Here is a 20959-nt window from a genome sequence, read left to right as displayed (position 1 = left end):
AAGGAGAAATGAGGGCCTCTTTACTTCTAGAACAAGTAGCAGAATGCACCTGCTAGCACTTCACAGAAACCACACTTTAAAATCCTGCTAAATACTCTAAGTCCATGCTGTATCAGGCAGGATTGTTACATTGTTCTGATTCATTAACTTTTCAATATTTCAACAAATGTGTAGGGAATCTGAAATATGCCCATTTCTAGTGAGTTGCCATGAACTATAAGCAGGAAATATCATCACTGAAATCCAGACACAACAGGCTTCAAAATAAATTGTGATTTCTTACCTGTAATCTTGATACTACTGATGTAGCAACTCTTGTGTGAAAGGGAAAGCAGCAATGCTATGCAGTGCTTTTAAAAAGCAGGATTTTACCCCATGTTCAGTAAAGAACACTTTTCTACATGCATATACATTCCCTCTATTCTGAAATTAGGCTCACATTATTACATGGTACTACTCTTCTCCCTTTCCCCTCCCAAACACCTGTGTTTTGCCCAGGGAAAGAAGTTGGGAAGACAGGCATTTCTGTAAATCAGCAACTAGAAAGAAAAAAGTGCAGCCTAGTGCTCTTCTTAATTCTACCTCTCATTTTCCTATTTCCAAGGATTATTTAGAGAAGTAGTAAGTTCTCAAAAAAGCTTCTAAGGATGACTGATGCGTAAATACAGAGAGCCTTCATGAAAAGTCATGGTTTTCTCCACCTCTGAATGATTTTGAGTGGTATTGGAAACAGGAAACAAATTTTGCTCTCCCCATGAAATTCATGTGGGAAGAATCTAGAAGAGAAAATTCCTCCTGGATTATGCACCTCCTCGTGGAGGATGTTCTGCAAGAGAGGAAGCCAATGTGATCAAGAATCAAGAAAAGCAAAGCCAGCCATTTCTTGCCAGCAATTACTGAGACAAAACCTTGACTGACTTCCTCCAAACATTTGCTACTTGGCATGCCCAAGTCATTGCCAGTATTACTGCTGTGAGGTTGCCACCCCTAATTTTGCATGTGTTTCTAGTGCAAACATGTTTTGTAAATTAGGAGCTAATACAGGAGGTAATATGCATATGGAAAAGGCTTTATTCACATTATGTCAGACCCCAAATGTTTAGTGAGGCTCGAGAGGATTAGATTTTGATGAATCAAGGGACTGCACTTTGTGCTTTTTTTACCACCTGATATTTTTTATGACATACATCAACAATCAAAATTAGCATTGACATACCAAATAATTGTTACCAGTTAGCTTGTGGCTTTTGGCATCACAGCAGTCACATCAAGGTCAATTCATCCAATAGCATTGGCTTATTTGACAGGAACCTGCTCATCTCAGTTTGGAACCTGGAACAGATAAGCCATGGCTACAGTCAGCAGTGGAAAGAAGCATAAAACAGAAATCAAGGATTAGAAGGGAAAAGCAAAGAAAAATGTCAGAACAAGTGTTTTTCACAAGTCATTTTGGAGATTTCTATTTTAGAAATACCATAGAAAGTACATTCCAGTCTGTTACTGCAATTTCTTGCAACTGTTGGCACATTAGCAGTTATCAGATATTGTAATTAATTGTATTATTAGTCTGTTATAATAAAGACAAGAGCGTTTCTTCAGTGGCCTGCTCAGCTCAGGCTAATAACCTGCATTTTCACTTATGTAAATTGTCTCTTCTGTAAACTGCTACCTTTGCTACACAAAATGTAGAAGATAATAAGTTCTAAGATATTTTAGATAAGCAAAAGGCAGCGGTTGCTTATGTAGGCTAACTACACATACAGAATTTAATTTTTTTTTATAAATGATAACTGTGGTAACCATTACCATAGCAATGCATTATGTATGCCTCCTGACATGATATCCCATGTCTCAAAATATCCAAAACACAGCTATTTATTCTCACTGGATTCTGCTTGCAACAAAACCAGAAGAAGGATGAAGGTAGCTTTTGTCCTTGAAAACATTTTTTCTGACCATTGAATTTCCACAATTTCTGGCTTCTACAGTTAATTAGCACTGTTTCAGGTTACAGTAACTTATGTTTGGCTCTTCTTGGTTAGGAATTCCCAAAATGTTACTTGCATCAGAAAGTGTTAGGGTAAAGCAGTAATGCAGCCTAATACCATACTCAGGGAGGTGTGATGGGGCTACTATATGTATGTTAGGTCACTTCACTATTCAGAGAGGCTTTTTCATTACATATGTAATGTACATATCTACCTTCCCAAGTACATTTTGCAGTGTTACAGTACTGCAGATATAGGCAGCACCAGGCCTTACAGCTGCCTGTCCAAATTCTCATCTTAAGACAATTTTTCCCTTCTATAATGATTTCTTCTTATAAAAATGAGGGAGTTTTGGTGAAGATTAATAGAATGGAAGTGTCAGTTTTGAGAAGGGGTATGTATGAGGGAAGGTGGACTTAGGGACTTTAAACCAGTCCTTCAGTAGGAGATCATAACAAAATGACTGCATCTTAGTAAAAACTTCTCAAAGAAGCATTCTGTCTTGGCAGTTGGTTGAATTTAGAAAGATTACTGCTCTTTTAATTTAAAAATTGTTTGCAACACTGAATCATAAAATTGTCATAAGAATATTTCTTTTAAGAGTGCTGCTGGCATATGCTCTTCTTGCACATTGAAAAAAAGTATGAAACTATGTTCTAACATCATTTAGACCTTTCTGTCATAAAGGAATACTCTCACCTGGGAACTCCTGGTACTTAAGTAATACAAATAACACTAACAACAATATTACCAAGAGACACTTTAAAGAAAGAGACACTTTAAAGTTTATGGAACAACCATTGTTGTTGCTCTCGGTATCATCCAAAGTATATTGTACAGTGTTTTGGCAACTTTTGTGTTGGATATTGCATGGGTTGGTATGAATAGGTATGTGAATCTCAGCACAGTTTTTAGACTTCTTGCAGTGAAAATATATGTATGTGTTTACTGTGCAAGCAAATGATTTCTCAAGAGGGAGAGAGTTATATACATAGTCACTTAAAAGAACATTTCCATCAGTGAAATTACTTGAAAACAAAACAAAACAAAACTTAAGACCAAGCTATAAGTAAGAAATTATACTTTCCAGAAATCTGAGAATAAAGCAAATCATTAAACCTAGAATATGTTTTATACCACTATATTAAACCTAAACTTTTAAATCTAAGTGTAATGTTGAACACACATACACAAAATTACAGTACAGGCACTGCAATCTTCAGGATGCTTTATGAAGCCAGAAGATAACTGAGAAATGCAGGATTAGGAATTGATCTTAGATGGGATCAAATAATTTGTAGCCACTGTCTAAACTCAAGATTCATTTAATGTTTTATAAGAAAGCCATGTATTGGTCTACACTGGCGATGCAACACTTGCACAGAAATGGCCTATATAATTTTTCATTTATAAATCAGAGATTATTAAGTTCTACTTACACATTTTTCTTTACAGTGCACATGTCACAGCCATATAAATTATCTCGAATGCTTAGATTCAAGCCAGTTTCTTTTCTCAATAAAATCTGACCCACAGCCTAATATTTAATGGTGAATATGGATGAGGTTTTTTTACCTCCTGCTTAACCTCATTTATTGGCATAAGGAGCTGAGGAAAAATGTTTAGGGTATTACCATTCAGTTTTGGTGCTTTATTAAAGAGGTTAGTATCAAAAGTACTGCTTGTATTTTTAAAAATTTTATTTTACTGGCATAGTAACAGGATTTTATTTTTTGCACAGGTAACATACACTTCTATAATATCACTAACAGAAACTTCAAATTCCCTGCCATATTGTCAACCCACATGTAACAGAAGAGTGTTCAGAAAAAGCAGTTCCTAGGTTGAGTTTATTACTAGAATTCAAAGATATTGCAGCTGTGTTAATACAACTAGTGCACCATACAGAATCCACAGGGCTGTTGCAGGAAAATAAAATCTATATTACTCTATGCCATCTGCATTGCTTTATGAAAAGACTGAAAACAAAAAAAGAAGATAAAAATGATGGCCTATGAATAACCATAGTCTACTCCATATTTGGTAAAATAACTCTGCAGCATCATCTGAAGAATTTCAGAATGCAGTGAATCCTCACCCACTGTTCTACCTTTTATCAAGATTTATAATCCACTGTGCCATAAGTCCCATGGCTTTAGTAAGACACAATCAATCAGCTATTCCAGAACAGTTTGGTTCTTCATATGCACTGATTCCTATTTCATCTTTTCTTCTCAAGGCTACTTTCTCAACTCTAAATAAAAGATGTTTACTATTTTAAAATTACTGGTAGGAAGTTTCAGTGTGTTTCTTGAGTTTATCATATCCCTAGAAACCACTGATGTGATTTTCTATACAAAATTCAAACAATTTTTAGCATAATATATTTTAAAATATTATAGTACAGTTTAAATTAGTTATTTAACGTTAAAAATGAGACACTTTTGGTCCTAGCATTACTAAATAATGTTGCGGGTTTGTTGGTTTGGTTTTTTTTTTTTCCTGATTTAAATACCACAGAATATCTTAAATATGTTTTCTGATAGATCTGGGGCAGCAAATCCCTTCTGGACATTTATCTCTGAAATTACATTGAGAGGAATAAACAGCTGTCGGGAATATAAATGCTAACTCATCAGAATGCTGACTCAGTGCTATAGAAATCAAAATATGTTCATACACTGCAGAGGTAACATGTCATACACTAACTAGTCATATTTTATGTTCGACAACCAAAAAACCAGTTGAACTAAAAAGCTAGGGAGTAAAAATTAAATTACAAGTAGGGAAAATTTTAAGGTCCTTGTAAAGAAAGACCTGACACATGACTAAAAAACAGTCAACATCTAAGTCAGGATTTGTAAATCTGTCAACTTCAGTGATAAAACAGCTACTCTTCAGCAAGGATTATCTCTTGAATCATGGGATGAAAGGACCACTTCTTATTTCCTTACAATGAATAGAATTCACTAATTTTGTAGAAGCAGGATTTACCAATGAATGAACTGGACAATCATTCCGCAGTGCCGTAGTTATCCTAAGTGTCCCATTACAGACATTGCTCCAATTTTGTCACTAAGTATGAGCTGATTGCTAGTGACTTTTTGTGCTAAGATTTCTTAAGGGTAGAAATATGCTGCAGGAGAAAATAATTGTATTTTACTAAAATATCTGATGTTCTGCCAGGAGATGTGAAGGGTGTTTTTTTCAAGTAAGTTTTGATGTGGTAGTAAATTCTCTCAGGAAAATAACTGCTATCTAGGCATTATTTCAGGACTTTTCATCCAGACTAAATTTATTTCTGATACCTTGGGTCAACTATTTTGACTTAAATTTAAGTTCTCTACACTCTATGGCAAAGATTTTGGCTCAGTCTAGAGTTTTGTCCAAGAAAGTAATGACTTGGAATAATAATAGCTTGCTGTATGTTTTCTGGTGGCACACATTACCTGAGATTTAAATAATTTTTTGTTAGTATTCCAAAATTGTACACACATGTGCATATATGAGTATGTATTAGCATTCCTAAAACTATTTCCACAGTTTCTGATTTTACCTTTCATATTTTTCACGGATCTGCATCTAACTCTTGTGCCAGACACATCCCTTACAGAATTCAGCCTGTATCTTACTAAGGGACAAGTGCCCAGTCCTCTGGATATATGCTCTGCCATAGGTCCTGCAGCAATGTTGCAAAGGAGGAATTTGCTTTTCAAAAGTATGACCCTGGGCATTACTCAGCAATGACAGCCATTAAATGGAAAGACCAAAGACAGCAAGAAGATTTCTTTTGAAATATGACATTAGAGCTAAAGAGTCTTTCCACTGAAAAAAACTCCACCCCTCTGCCAAAAGAGAATTTAAGAGCAGAAAGTCTTAAACACTTTGTACAATGAAATATTGCTAAAGGTAAATGATTCTTAAAGAAATCAAAATATTCATCAAGACACACTAGAGCATAGAAGCAAAGACTTCCATTTTTAATTTTGTGACCTCAGGCTTATTTTCTTTACTCATTTCAACTCTTGAAGCAATTAGGATTTCTCAGGCCACAATCTGTCCAGGCAGGAGAATTTCTCTGCTGGGCACCCTCATCCCGTGGCATCTTTGTCATGACTTAGTTATCACACAGTTTCAAAAGAGAGCCCCAGGTTCTGCAAAATCCAGTCTAGAGGCATTGTTTCATTGCCCTAAGTAAAGTAGTCTTACTTTGTAAACTGAGTTGAAATTTGCCCTGTACTGGCATGTTAGGCCTTCTGGTTCCAAATCATCCAACTGTTACTAATTTGTTATGTAGCCAGTATCTCTTTGTGCTGCATGATCTATGAGCAGTCAACCTTTCTGTGTATTTTTATACATCAACATGCCTAATAACCTACAACATTATAAAATACTCATGCAGATATTATAAAACAAGACTGCAGCTTGGAGCTACTTAAGGTTTACCATAGCTTATTGCTTTTGGTTTGAAATCTTACTTGATCGAGTGTATTTCTGTATCTAGTCCTTGAACATATTTTGTTAAAAATACATGAAGCAACTTTTAGTTACTTTCAAATAGTACCATAATTTAAACTTTTGACTTGTACTCACTATCTTTTATCTCTAAATTAAAAAAAAACAAACCCAAAAATTTTACCTACCTCCCTCAGTATTATTTTTTTCTTATTTCTTGTAATAACCTTACATGAGAAGAATAAAAGTAACTTTTTCTTACTACACTCCTAGATAAAATCTTGCTTCCCAAACTTCTGGCTTATGAAAGATTTGGTGGTTTGGAAAGATGGTTATTTCACCCAGACTTTCACATCTGGCACCCAGATCAGCACAGATAGAAAGAATCTGAAGCAATTTAACCTCTCGCTCTAATTCCAACTTCTGTTGAACAGCCTTTCTTCAGCTGTTCTGCTTCCAAATTAGCTTAGGATTTCTTATGTCATGATAGTTTTAATCCTTCTAGTTAGGGACATGTTATCCAGTGGCAGCCCCAGGACAAGATTTTCACCTCAGCTACATGCATAATTTCTGAAAAACCCAGAGACAATGACTGATTTATATTATTTATATTCTATTAGAAACTTCTTGGATGTTGTTACTATAAATGGGATAGTGGATTATTTCTGAAATGGGATTTTTACCTTAAGTAATCTTGCCAAGTAAGACTTATTCATCCAGCCTTGGCCCATGGATTTTGATTCTGTTGTTTAGCTTTCTTGTTTGTATTAACAGTAAGCTTTGGATTTACTCAGAGGAACTTTGAAAGGCTCTTCTCAGAGCTCTGCCTGGATTATGCAATTCTCTTCCATCTTTCCTCCTGACTTTCCCCCACTCCTTTAATTTTTGCAGTCATGAAACTACAGGAGATTGATAGATTTTCCAGCTTTTCTAAAACTTCTGTTGTGAGCTTTCCGTCCTAAATTTTGCACTCTATATAACGTTTATTATGTAACCCCTTGGCAATGTAGTCTCTCCTGGGAACATTTCCCTTGGGGAATTTTACCCTGCAGAAAGGAGTTAATGACAGTGTCTAGTTTCAGCTTCTGGCACTTCTGTTTGGGACTCTGGAGTACACAGTAATGAAGCCTGATTAAGTGTGTTTGGAGCTATGTGATATTTCTGTATGATAAAAATAATGCTTGAACATCATTATTTCGGATCAGCTCCTCAAATAAATCTGGCACCTCAGAGCTTTCCTTCTTCAAATATGACTTGACTTTAAATCCAATGAGTCTTTAAAATAGAAAGTAGAGTTGATTCTCACCTAAGGTTTGACACTAAATTTTTTGTGATAGCTTTCTTTATATCCAGCAAACAAAACTCCATTTTAAATCAATGTAAAGTGTCTGAGTAACAGGAATTTTAAGAGTGCCAGTGCCGCAGGGTAATAAAAACCTGGCACAGAGACATTGCTGTCATGGAGAAATGTTAGGTTGTTGCATTAACTAATAACAATAGATGAATTAATCAGTTTGCTTGCTTTTCTTTGCTGCCAACCTAGTAGTCTGTAATTAAGTTCTCTACTGCTGGCCAGGTTGAGGTTTAACTTTTTTTCTGATTTGCTTATATGTCTATTTTTCTTTTGCCAATACAATCTTGATTCTATTCTTAGATCTATATAGACATCTACCTATAAGTATCACACTTGTGACAAAGAACAATGTCAGAACAGCCACAGTCTCCCTTGGGAGTCATTTACTTATTCTTTTTATCTGGATCACTTAAAATCTTCAAAGACCAGCTGTACCTGGGTATTAATGCTCTTTCAGAACCATATGTTTCCCTTCTGCATAAAACTCATGTAAAGGGGACACTTACATAAAAATCTTGCTGCAAATTATTGCCAAGTGCTCCTTCTGTAAGGGATAAAGGATAAGGAACAAGCAGGAACACAGGATTTTAATCAACCCATGGAAGATATTAGAAATCGTATAGGATATTTAAACATGGCTAGATCTTTTCCTTGCCTTCCTCTAACCCTCCCTCAAAGTAAAGGCAAATCCTGCTTGCAAATAACCCCTGTCTATTCAGCTAAGTAGAAACAGGCAGCTCTTTTAGAATGGGGCACAGTTGGTTGCTGCTTGATGTGTTCCTCAGTTATGCTGTCTTTTGCTACCCACAGCATACAAACACATGGTGGTTACCTGATACAGGAAAAAGATTTAGAGAACTATACTGAGACAAAAGGTGAAAAGAGTATGTATTGTAGGGTAGAATAAGTGGAATAATTTAAAAATAATGTTATATAGCAGATCAGAAATGTTTGTCATTGGTGCATTTTAGGTGTGATAACAGAAATGTTATTTGTATGGTAGTATGACAATGCATTTGTAAAGAGAAAAGTGGTGTCTCTCAAACTGACATTTTTTATACTTTAAAAGACCTATGGCAAACAAAATGCAGACTAAATCTTACGATCTGATGAAAGTTCAGACAACTCTTGTAGCCAGCTCTCCCAGAAATTCATCCACCTCAAGGTTGGTGTTATTCACCATTATACTCCTTCAGAGAGGCTCGTATAAATTTGAAGATGACAGAAATGGGAATGAGATTCTGGGCATTATATTTAACGTAATCACATTCACTTAGATTCTTAGCTATGACCTTGAGTGTGGCTGTATTTGCAATACAATTCACCAGAGAGCAGGTGAGCTTTTAGAGCACCAGATTTGTCAGATGTCAGATGTCTGCATCCAGTAAGGATGAAAACTAACTGAGAAACTACATTGGTGCTTTAAAATCCAACAGCAGAATAAAGTTCTTTACAGTCAGAACTGCATCAGGATGCTCAAGCAGATCTTTTCTTCCTTGCTACAATTCTATCCCACTGCTATGCTGGACGATTTTTCTTAGTGTGCTTTCCACCCATTGTGATTGCTGGGATCAAAGCTGTGTAAGCCAGTGGAAAGTTTTACTGTTGTAAAACAGCACTACGTTATGAAAATTTACAAAACTCAGTGAGAACTAAAAATATTCAGTACATTACATGATCAAATAAAAGCTTCAGCACAATGGTAAGACAGAGATGCTTTCAGAAGTTGGAGTAGAAGATACAATTAAAAATAACACATATTACTTAATGATGTGTTCACATGAAAATATAGGAAGGCAAGAGCAGAGAGTATTTCTGTTCTGTTTGCAATAGAGATACTACAGTAATAACATTTCATAAGTGCCCAAGGCAGATGGCTTGTCTGTTCTTTGCATAATAAAGTAACCAGAAACGTATCTATTGAAAGAAGTGAATGCACTACAATGTGACACACTTTAATCTTTGGATTCAGGCTCACAGGAAACCTCCCCTCTAACAGTTTGCGATTTACTGATGCTGTCACTGTGATATGCACAGACCACCAGACAGAATGGGCTTTGCAGTGACTACTTGCAAGTGTTGGTATTTTTGCTTTGTTCCTACAAACACCATGCCTTCTGTCTTCTACAGAGATCTGTGTTTTCCTTTAGTGTCCGTGTACTCCAGTACAAAAACTGTCAGCACTGCAGAAAGATATCTCCAGCCACTGTGAAGTCACTCAAAATAGGTGGAACATCACCCCTTTTGGCTACATGAGCAGATATGAAGCATGATTTCATTATTTCCATTTGAACATTCACTGCTATTTATTTGTTCTGCTATCTGGCCACTGCTTTACTCATTCGATTTCTTTGTCACTAAGATCCAGGCAAGGTTTTGGAGGAGGAATATCATACTAGTTTTGCATGAGAAATCAGATTATTTTCTTAAGAGAAATGCACTGAGCCTCTGTAGCATTCATATCTTTCACTGGGCAGTGATACTAATGAATATGTGCTCCAGCTGCTCGGACAGTTGGCTTGAAGATAAGTGCAGTGGGTTTGAAAGTGTCCTTGTTCATTATCAATTAAAAAAAGGTCTTTTTTTGTGTGTTCTAGTTTTCAAAGCTCAGCAGTGGTGCAGATGGTTCTGAGGAAGAGTTTACACTACTGCAATTAAACAGATTTCCAAAGATGTTTAGGGTGCCAGGAGAGACCTCTATTTATGGATCTTACCGTGACTTCAAGATTTGTCCTTTGTACATTATTGAGGAATTTTCAAAGAATGAAAAAATAGGATTCTTTAAAACAAAATAATAAAATTCATAGCTTTATTTTCATTTTTGTTGCATCCACTCTTGCTGCTCCAAAGACTGGAGAACCAATGAATAGCTCCCAAAAATACACAGTGCTGAGTAAGAACCAGACAATTTCAAAATTGCTTGGGTGCTCTTTACATGCAGATGCTAGGTAAATTGCTTGGTCAGCAAGAGAGCAAGTAAGTTCTCAAACCTCCTAGTGTGTAATGAGAAAAAAAAAGGTTGTAGGCTATACTGAGAAGAGTACTTACACTGTGACTGTTAAGGTGTTGTATGCTATCACTGTAGCAGTGCAGATCACAGCGTGGATCTCATATCTCAGGACAGATGCTACACAGGTCAGCTCCCAGAAAACTTTCCACTAGAAATATTGTTTCCAAACCTCACCAAAATGCAAAGACTAAACTACACTACAGACCCTCACATGGTATAAAATGATGACTTCATTGTGGCCTTGTGATTTGATGACAGCTAAGTACACCTACCCTGACAGGGTCTTCCCTTTCTTTTCTTTGAATGCTCCAACCAAAAGTGATAGATGAAAAGAGGTAATGAAAGGACAAGGACAGAGACTGTATTAAACGATAATTCAATATATTTTGCTGATTCATTTTTGGAAGATGTTAGGAAACAGAAGTATTTCAGTCACAGTGAGTACTACTGCAATGGCAAATTTTAAGTTAGAAGAAGAAAATCTTGTACAACAGTATCATTCATACTTCTCTTATTTTAATATCTAAGAACAATGAAAGTTGAACTGATCAGGAAAATGTTATATAAATTGCCATTACAGAGAAAAGTGATTTAATTAGATTTAAATCTAATTACATTACCAAGTAAAAATCTTAGCAGTGCATTATTTACTTCATCTTATTCTTTTGCTTCAAACCAACGAACCAAAACACCTCACACCACAAACCAAAAACTTTGCACTGTGTGTTAGAAGAAGAATACTAAGTTGTTTCATTCTCCCCTTAATCCCTTTTGCTATTCATGTGTTTTCTCCAGGACATAAGGCCTTATGCAATTTGATAGCATAGCATCAGGAATGCCATAAAGGCAGTTTTATTTTTATGCTGGGACAATTAAAAAAAAAATTGGCCTACTCACAGCAAATTTGGAGCCAGACCATCTAAGCCAAAAGTAGCAATGCATAAGAGAAGCTAGAACTGATTGTGTCTTCTCTGAAGCAAAGGACAGAAAAATGCTTATTTGTTATAAAAACCTAGTTTGTAGTAGCAAGATTGTTGATCTGTACATAATTTTTTTGTTATTTATAAAAACTTTATTAGAGTATGAAATTCTTCACACCAGACACAGAAGACAGAGGACTGAAAAATCCCTCAGGTAGTTAATGACTGGAAAAAAAACATGTTCAATATTCAAAAATACACATATCTCCAATGAACAGATCTGCTCTTTGTTTTGTATTAGACTGGCTTGAAGGTAACTAAATTGAAAAAATATTTTCAGTTGAGCAAGAATTTGGGATACCCAATCAGACATGTAACACATTGTCTCAAGTCTTAAAATTGTCTTAAAATTAAAAATTCAGTGACCAAAAGATCACATCTTGCAGACTCTTAACAGCATGAACAGCTTTTGCTCTTGAAAATAGTCATACTGGATTTAAAAAAAATTTTTAGATGCAAACTGTAACCTGCTACCATCTTTGGAATCTAACCAAATGTCTCCAATAGGATGACACACCACATCACTAGGTTATGGCATCAGCTAATTACTGATGAAAGCAAAAGTGATGTTGTAAGAACCAATCCTTCAGTGTGGTGTGTCCAAGCTGATTCTTTCAGCAGGTGTAGTCTCAGACACTCACAAGTTTTTCTTGCTAGGCTTAGCTATCAATTTTGGTTAACTTTACAGTTTTTAATTCCTACCTGTTAGCCTTCCTGTGTGTATCTTAAGTTTTATGATCTACCAGACTGTCACTGGAGACAGGTATGTAATAACAGTATCATCCCTTAGGAAACAGATCTGCAACCTGCAGCATAATTTAATGAAGGTTTCCCTGCACTGGCATTATAGAAACAATTAATATATTAATATTGGTATATATTAATATTGGTAATTACTGAGCTCTTGTAGGTTTAAAACCATAAATTAAAATATGATTCCTTCAACCATATAGTAAAAGGCTTGTTTATCAATATTCTATAATTTATACCGTTTTCATTTTGTCTTTTATTCAGACATGACAATGAATGAGTAGCTTGTAGCCTTTTTTTTTTTCCCTCTTTGTATTTAGTTCCACTTCTCTCTGTCCCAGACAAGAGTAATACTTGACTACTACTACCACAGCTTTGTTATAAAAAAATCAGCTGATGAAAATAAGGCTTAGTATGATTTGTAAAGATGTGAATACTTAGCATAAACAATATCCCTGTAATGAGCTCCACTAAGATTTTTGTGTCCTTTTCATAGCAGATTCATGTATACATGCCTATATACTGTATATATACCTGTATACTGTAGATTTACTATACACAGTAAATCCCATTACATTAGTTTTCATTATACAGGTAATGTGATTAAAATAGTATAGGTTAACAGCCATATACTTTGTAGAGAGAACAACTATCTTCCTTGAAGTGAAAAATGTTTCAATATTTGTAGGTAAGTGTGCAAATATACAACTAGATATATAAAACAGTCTTCAGCTAGGATTCTAGCAAATTTCAATATATTTAAGAAACATCCAGTTCAGTTAGGCTTTGCATCTCATGGATGTGGAAAGATTCCTACCAGGATTTAATCAAAGTTAAATAAGGGTCTGAGGTACTACGAATATATATAAGTGATGCGTGCATGTAATTTTTGGCCAGAGAAGCTTCTTAAATGTAATACTCTTTCTCATCCTGATCTACTTATCCTGATGTGTAGCTACCATACACAGAACTCTTTATTCAACTAAAATGTAAAAGGGATGTAAAGAAGCATTCTTTCTAGATAGCTGAGTACAGTCTTATGAATTGGTCCTTATTCCCAGTGGTTCTGTAACACATCTACCACAACAATTCAGATACATTCAGCTTCCAATATTCTAAATATTTGTTGTTCAGAATTCAACACCCCTGCTTCAGCAAACCATCATTACTCCCTGTTTTTCGCAAACTTCCTTAGTCTTTTAAATATTTTGTGCTTTGAGGCTTCCCCACCAGGCATAGTGTGTAAAAATGAAAGCTATTAACAACTCCACCTCCCAGAATGAGAGCAAAGTCTGATCACACCTCACCTCAGACAACAACATGCAGTAAGCAAGACTAAATAATTAGATCTTTTTGTACCGAGACTGTGATGTATTGCAGATGGCAATCTATTTCTTGGAATCTTTTCTGGGAAGTGATGTTACTTATGCTTTTTTTTTTCTTTTACATTTCACATTGAAATTGTATGCTTGGTGATTTCTTCCCTCCAGTAGTTTTCTACATGAATAAGTTGTATCTAAGAGTACTAATGGAATTCATGCATATGCTTATTTTTTTCTACATTAATGTTGTTTTATCCTGTGAGAGGGTCATGCTTGACAGGCATAATGTGATATTTAGATAATTTTGGCTTAAGGTGGTTTCCTTGTTTGCTTTTTTTTTTTTTTTTTTTTGCTTGTTTTTTTGTTTTTCTTTTTGTCTTTTTTTAAGAGTAAAATCTTAAAAGTTTGCTAAGCAATGGGTAAAAATACTGGAGAGTGGCAGTACCAGTCCATTTTGTTCTAGTCTGAATTCCTCATTTTGACAGTAATCTTATTTTTGCAGTAACCTAAAATTTGCCAGTACCAGTATATAGCAGCTCAGTATCAGACCTGGTAGAACAGCACTAACATCTGTACACGAAGCCAGTACTGAATAGCCCTGTAGTCAAACAGGGATACTTGCTTTCTTTGCAAGTTTCTTGTAAATATTTCAGTTGTTTAATCTAGCAAAGCCTTCCTTCTTGATAATCCATATTCAAATAAAACATTATTGAAGACATTTTTTCTTCTGAGAAAACATGGTGAACATTCTTTTCTTACAAAGCAAAATTATTTCCATCTTTTTTGTTTTGGCAGCATAAATGAATGATCAGAATAAACTGTTTCAGAAAATGAAAGTGTCAGCTTATTACCATACCCACTTGGACTCATTTCTGCCACCAGGCAAGCTAGCCTACCATAAAGACACTCCAAAGAAATGTGAAAACCACCCCTTTTGTAGATGGTCTACTGTGGAAGAAAGTGTGATAGCACAATTACTCTGAGTGGGTTTGATTTTTGATGATGGCACTGAAAGCTTTATAGATCTTCACATAATGTGGAGCTTATGGAAGAAATATTAATAGACCGGGAAAATGCCTTGCATTTTATACAATAAATACATTAATGCGGGTATAGAAAAGGCCCAGTAGATCAGAGGTTGCAGAACTATGTCTTGCAAATGTATAGATGGGAAACATGCAAACACATACACTTTTTCTTACTTTTGAAGAGGGAGCAAATAACTCCTGGAGTCACTTCATCTGACACACTTGAAGGTCCTAAGAAAGTCTTTTGCCTTTGACAGGTAGGATCCCTTTCTTTTTCTTTCTTGAAAAAAAATGAGAGATATTTGAAGTTTTCACATGACAGCCTGAAATGGCAAGAACAACTGTTTCAGTAGCATTCTTGCCTGAAGGATCTGTATTCATGGTTTTAGTTAACATAAATATTTATAAATTTTATTATAATAATTGACTGCCAAAATTGAAACATAATAAAATATTACTAACAACTACTACAGAAATAGAACCCTTGATAGTAAACAGGAGGGTTTAGAATAAAGTAGAGACTGACATCAGTCATCTAATGTCATATTTTAACATTGTATCAGTTTCATAATGTTGCCACTTTACCAACAGAACTGTAATAGAAAATCCCCAAATCATATTAAATATTACAGAAGCAGAGAATATGACATATGTATCAATATATTTATTTTTTTTTATCACTTACTGGAGTAAAAGTCAGCAAGGGTAACAAGGCTATCCTAGGAATAAACAAAATGTCAGTTCTTCAACATACACAGTAGTATTGAGAACTAGATGAAACAGACAATGTAATGTTAGAAAAATTTGTAATATGCAGAATAAAGCTAAAATTCAGACTATTCTAAAATGCAAAGATGCTATTTAATATGCCATAAAAGAAGCAACACTATTTAAGGTTTGCTTTAGTTCTAATACAATTTTGTCAAACTAAAAATAAATGCAACTAAAGGATTACAACATGTCATTAAGGCCCAAACTCCCTCAAAAGTTGATCATGTCACCATTACAGCACTAAGAAAGATGACATTTATTCTAGGAAAGTGCTTTTTTTTCTTCTTTTTGCCAGACAGTGTAGCTTATACAGGTTTGCTGAAGAAAACAGATCACATCATAAAAAAAAAAAAAGGCTATTTTGCTTGTTCACCAGCACAGCTATGCCAGTTACAGGTGTGATTTCTTTTTCCTGACGTTATTGTGGAGAAACTACATTACCTTTAAGTAACTTAAAAGTGCCTTTGTGTAATGTCTCTGAAGAGTCATTTGAGTGAGACCTAAATTTCTCCTCTTCCTGTGAACTCAGTCAAGCTTGAGTGATGAAGGTTAGAATTTGAAAAGGATGGCACCTAGTGACAACTGGCATTACAGGCCTCTGTGATGGACTGAAGACAAAGGAAAGAAAAAAAGGTTCCATAAACCCTATTCTAGTGAGAGGCTTACTGAAATCAAACCTAAAAATCAACAGAAGTAGATAACGTTGCAAAACCGGGCTTTGCACTACCAGGAATTTCATATATTCTATAACAATATTAAGACCGAAAAAATGAGAGGCACAACTTGGGATGAAAATGACCTTATGCCACAATGACACTCCTTATTCTTAGCTGCTGATGGGAGCTGCTGATGGGAGCTCCCAACATACCTCCCAATGCCTCTGTGGCAACCTCTTAGTTGCAACATCCCAAATGCCTCTGTGGCAACCTCTTAGTTGCAACCATCAGTCTCCCACTGCTGACAGCCTACTCTCCACCTAAAAACACCAGTGCATGGGCTAAGATTAGATCACACACACTGGCATTAAACTCCACTTTCTCAGGGTCCATCCATCTATCTTCCTCTATACATCGCTGTCCTAGGATAAGCACCCTATCATGAGTGGAGCTTGTGCCAACCATACAGCCATTCGAGTGCAGCAGTCAAACATAGTATTGGAACTTGTAACTGAAAGAGCAGCTGTTCTTCTGAGCCAAGAAGTGCATTGCAAGGTCACTGTGGGGACAGGCTTCAAAGGAGGCAGGGGCATCAAGGACTGTAAGCAAAAGATAGATTAGTTTGTTCTGAGGAAAAGTCTGCAGTTAAGTTACCTAAGCAAATAGAATTAAGAAATTAGTATGCATCTCCTTGGTTTTGCACTGGAAAAAAACTATGAAACAACTATATTACCTTGAAGTACCCTACTGGAATTGTTTTTATAATGCATGCTAGGTTAAAAAAAAATGTAAGCAGCTTTCAGCTTTCTGTAGTGAAGAAAAGTTTATCTTGTTGGACAGAAAGAGTCTGCATTGAGAACAGCAAATATGATCAGATTGTCTTCTCTTGCAGGGATATCTACTGCATAAATTTTGAACTTAGCTCATCTAGTGGGTCCACACATGCCTCAGAGCTGACAGTGGGATATCTGGATGCTTACCCTAATCTGGAAGTTGCTCATTGACTCCTGTTAAAAATAGGCTGTTTATCTGAATGGCAAGGAAGACAGGATCTTTTAATTCTTTCAGCTATATAAACACAGATGCTTAAAGTAAGATGTTCTGAAAAGCAATATATATTGGAGTAACACTAAGAAGGAATAGGGATCAGACAGAAATAATGCTAAGTAAAGTTAGAGGATAAAATTTCTTCACTAATATCTCTGGTTTTTCTTTTGTTTTCCATGCACATCAAGAAGTGTGGAAGATGATATATAAAAATGCACAAAACAAGTTAATTTCTTGCTACCAGGTAGACTGAGTATAATAATCGAAAACCACGGAGCTAAATCTGTAATAGTTGTAATTATTTTGCACATTTAAATAGATTTACAAAACCCCTCTAAACTAAGAAGAGAATCACATTACAGACACTTAAAGAAGTAGAATAAAAATTTGAACATACAGCCAAGCTCTGTTGTTAATTTTTATGCGAAGTACTGCTGGTGCATTCCTTGACTCCTCTGTATAGGGATACTTAAATTAAATTTATGTCCCAAACCTCCTACGGTAAAAATGAAAAACAATGTTTTGGGACTTTTTAATAAATAGTCCTTTTACAAGGTAAAGAACTATTAAATCTTACCTGCTTCTTCCAGGTTTATTTTTCAAATAAATTTTGCTTTCCTTGTAACTATATATTGTGTTATCTAAGGAATTTCTATTAAAACCAGATTAGATTTTTTTTTTAAGAATTTCTATATAAGAAAAACATGTATTTTTCTGACAGGTGTAACATTCAAACTGAAATGTGACATTGTAACTATGCTTGTATCATCATTCTTTCAATATTTCCTACCATGACAAGGTGTGAATGATTTTCTTAACAGCATTTTAATTACAATTTAGCTATCATTCAACTAATGATGGTGAGAATAAAATCTAGACCACACTCACGATCTTATAACTTGTGTGGGCAACAGGTTTGCATTTTTTATTTTTAAGGCAAAGTAAGATTTCTAAAGATTTTCAAACTGATTTGATGATGTCTATAGAATATACAGACTTTCCAGTTAGTATACTACTAGCATTGTTTAAGTACAAAAATTACTTTGTCCTCCTTAACCTTCCTAGTAATTCCAAGTTAAAAATCCCTCATTGCTTTTCAAGCTTGATCTCTCCAAAAACAAAGAACCCCTTAATAGTATCTTGAGAAAAGCAGATAAACAGGCTCATAACGGGCATCAAGTTGGCGTTTGAATTTTTAAATTGTTTGTGACACAGAATTTCAGGACATTTGTAAACTTGTCAGATTTCTTTGTTGAAAATGCCATGCTAACTACATACTCTAACTACAGTAATACAACTATTGTGTTTCTAATTAAAATATGTTGTGCTTACAGGTAATATATTTACATTCTATGCTGCTTGTATAATGAACAGGCCTAGGCAGAATATAGCCTACTACAGTCTTCAGCTATGTACTACATACAAAAGGAAGAATAATCAATAAAATGCTCATCTCTGAGCCATAACGCAGCAATGCTGCTCACAGCATTTTTTCTAGCTGATAGTGCCACCTTAGATCCTCAACTTTGGATATTACAATTAGTACTATTCGCATTACAACAGCTTAAAGAAAAGTTGTCATTTCAGCATGGATTTGCTCATACCTGCACTCTGCATAGTATCTACAAACTTAACAGGGTATCTCTTGCCAAAGTATTTCCCGCCACTATTGATCAATGTGTCAGCTAAGCACTGAATACTTTTACTTTGATTTAACTGCTATCCGATTTTCCAAGACACTTGAATGCGGGCCTCCCTGACTCTTTAGACTTCTTAGAGGCGACTTCGGTGGCCGGGGCGGTGCCTCACACCCCGCCGGGCCTGAGGGGTGACAAGGGGTGAGCGGGGCTCCTGCTGCAGCGCAACACCGCCCGCCTCCGCACCTCACCTCACCTTCATCCTCGTGTCACCCTCACCTCACCTCACCCGCACCCTCCTGCTCACCTTTGCCCTCACCGCCTCCACAGGGCCGCACCGGCGGGTGGTGGGGCGTTTGCCTCTGCCAGCTGGGCTACCGCTAACCCGCAACCTACGCTGTTAGTCGGGAGGAGGTGCGGAGAGATGATCAAAATAACACGGGGCTATTCTAGGCGCTAATGGGATTAGAAGCGAGGCCAGTGAGGCGGCGGGGAGAGGGCACCGTTCCGCGACAGCTTGGCTGCGGCATGGCGCCCCTCTGATGGCGGGAGGGCAGAGCCGCAGCTGCGCCACATGGGCGGGGGCGGGATACCCCAGGTAACCGGGGAGGGGAACGGGGCGGGAGCGGCCTGACCACGGGCAGAGATGGAGGGGAAGGCGCATTTGTCCAGGGGAGAAGGGGATGATCGGCTCGGCCTGTGGGGCAAGGGGGCAAAGAGGGAAGCCGAGGCATCAGCGAGGGCCTAGCGAGGGTAGGGGGCGACCACCAGGAGATAGCCCAGGTGAGGAGGAGGAGAAGGAGACAAACCAGGGGGCGAGAGGCCTGGTCAGGAGCAGGTGCGGGAAGCGCGGCCGGGCGCAAAGGAGGGGGAGCCCCGCAGCAAGGTGGAGGCGCGGCGAGGGAGAGGGAAGGAGCGGCAGCGAGTCAGGGGTCAGAGCGCGAGGTGTGGGGGGCTGAGAGAAAGGGAGTGCGACAGCGGGGGGAGGAGAAGAGGATCGTGGGCCAGGGGGAGGGCAGAGCGCGGGAGCGCGGCGGGAGGCGGAGGAGAGCGTCAGCAGGAGCGGGGATAGCGGGAGCGCGGCGGGAGGCGGAGAGCGTCAGCTGGGGGCAGAGATAGAGGGAGTGCGGCAGGAGGAGGAGAGCGTGAGCCGGGGGGGCAGAGAGAGAGGGAGCGCGGCAGGAGGAGGAGGGGAAGAAGCGCGACGCAGGGACGGCAGATGCCTGGAAATAAAAATTTGATGATTGCATGCAGCGGCTGGAGAGACTCTGTCGGTGGCGGCGGCGGGGACGAGGCAGGGACAGGGGGGGCGACGGCAAAATGAAGTATCAGAAATACCTGACTGTCTTGCAGATGGCCATAGGGGTGACCGCCTCCAACAGGGGCAGTCTGATGCCCTTAAAGAGGAAGCTGTGGTGAGTAGGCACAAACCGGGCCGGCGGCACTGCGGGCCGGGCCGAGCGCGGGCCGCGGCGGGACGGGCGGGGGCGGGGGGTTCCTCTCAGACATGACGCCCGCCTCAGGGGCACCGGGCGGGCGCGGGCCTGGGGCTCCCCGCGGGCATCTCCGGGGGAGAAAGTTCCCGGCGAATTCACCGCCAGTTGTGTGGCAAGCGCCGGGAGGCGGTGGCGGTGCCGGAGGAGCTGTCCGCGCCCGCCCGCCCTCGGGCCCGCCGAAGGACGCCCGGCGCGGCGGTTTCCGCGGCTGTACGCGTGGTTGCCGCTCACGGTACAACCGCAGCTTCCAGGCAGCCCCGCTGCCCGGCGCCAGCCCGAGCACGGCAATGGCAGCTCCGGCGGAGGGGCGCGGTAGTAGCTGAGGCAGGGTCTGCCGCTTGCGTGACAGCCCGAGTGTTGCTTCTGGCTGTAGCGCATTCCCCGCCCTGGGCTGTGCGGAAAGCCGGGCTCTGAATTCCCCTGTTTCTGCTGACAGGTGTATTTAAAAAAACGGGGAAAGGGAGA

General features: G+C 38.2%; 1 protein-coding gene and 1 long non-coding RNA gene across 17 annotated transcripts in view; one reads left to right on the top strand and one right to left on the bottom strand.

The window, feature by feature from the left end:
• Positions 1 to 20959, top strand: part of TJP1 (tight junction protein 1) — a 184553-nt gene that overhangs the window by 8653 nt on the left and 154941 nt on the right. For 4 of the 16 annotated variants that reach the window (XM_071755012.1, XM_071755008.1, XM_071755016.1 and 1 more), the window contains exon 1: positions 20232 to 20413. The exons of the other annotated variants lie outside the window; for them this stretch is intronic. In XM_071755012.1, the coding sequence (XP_071611113.1) occupies positions 20247 to 20413 (167 nt within the window). In that variant the 5' untranslated portion in view covers positions 20232 to 20246. Of the gene's footprint in view, positions 1 to 20231; positions 20414 to 20959 lie in introns of those variants that run through there. 16 annotated transcript variants of the gene reach the window in all.
• On the bottom strand, positions 1217 to 16006 carry LOC139801120 (uncharacterized). The gene is made up of 3 exons (XR_011728074.1): positions 15573 to 16006; positions 15062 to 15210; positions 1217 to 1332 (listed from the first exon to the last, which is right to left on the bottom strand). It is a non-coding gene; the product is annotated as an uncharacterized lncRNA (long non-coding RNA).

Source organism: Heliangelus exortis, chromosome 11 (genome assembly GCF_036169615.1).
Source record: "Heliangelus exortis chromosome 11, bHelExo1.hap1, whole genome shotgun sequence".
NCBI classification, from domain to species: domain Eukaryota; kingdom Metazoa; phylum Chordata; class Aves; order Apodiformes; family Trochilidae; genus Heliangelus; species Heliangelus exortis.
Note: the sequence above shows the minus strand (reverse complement) of the source record. Positions and strands in the feature narration are given on the sequence as shown.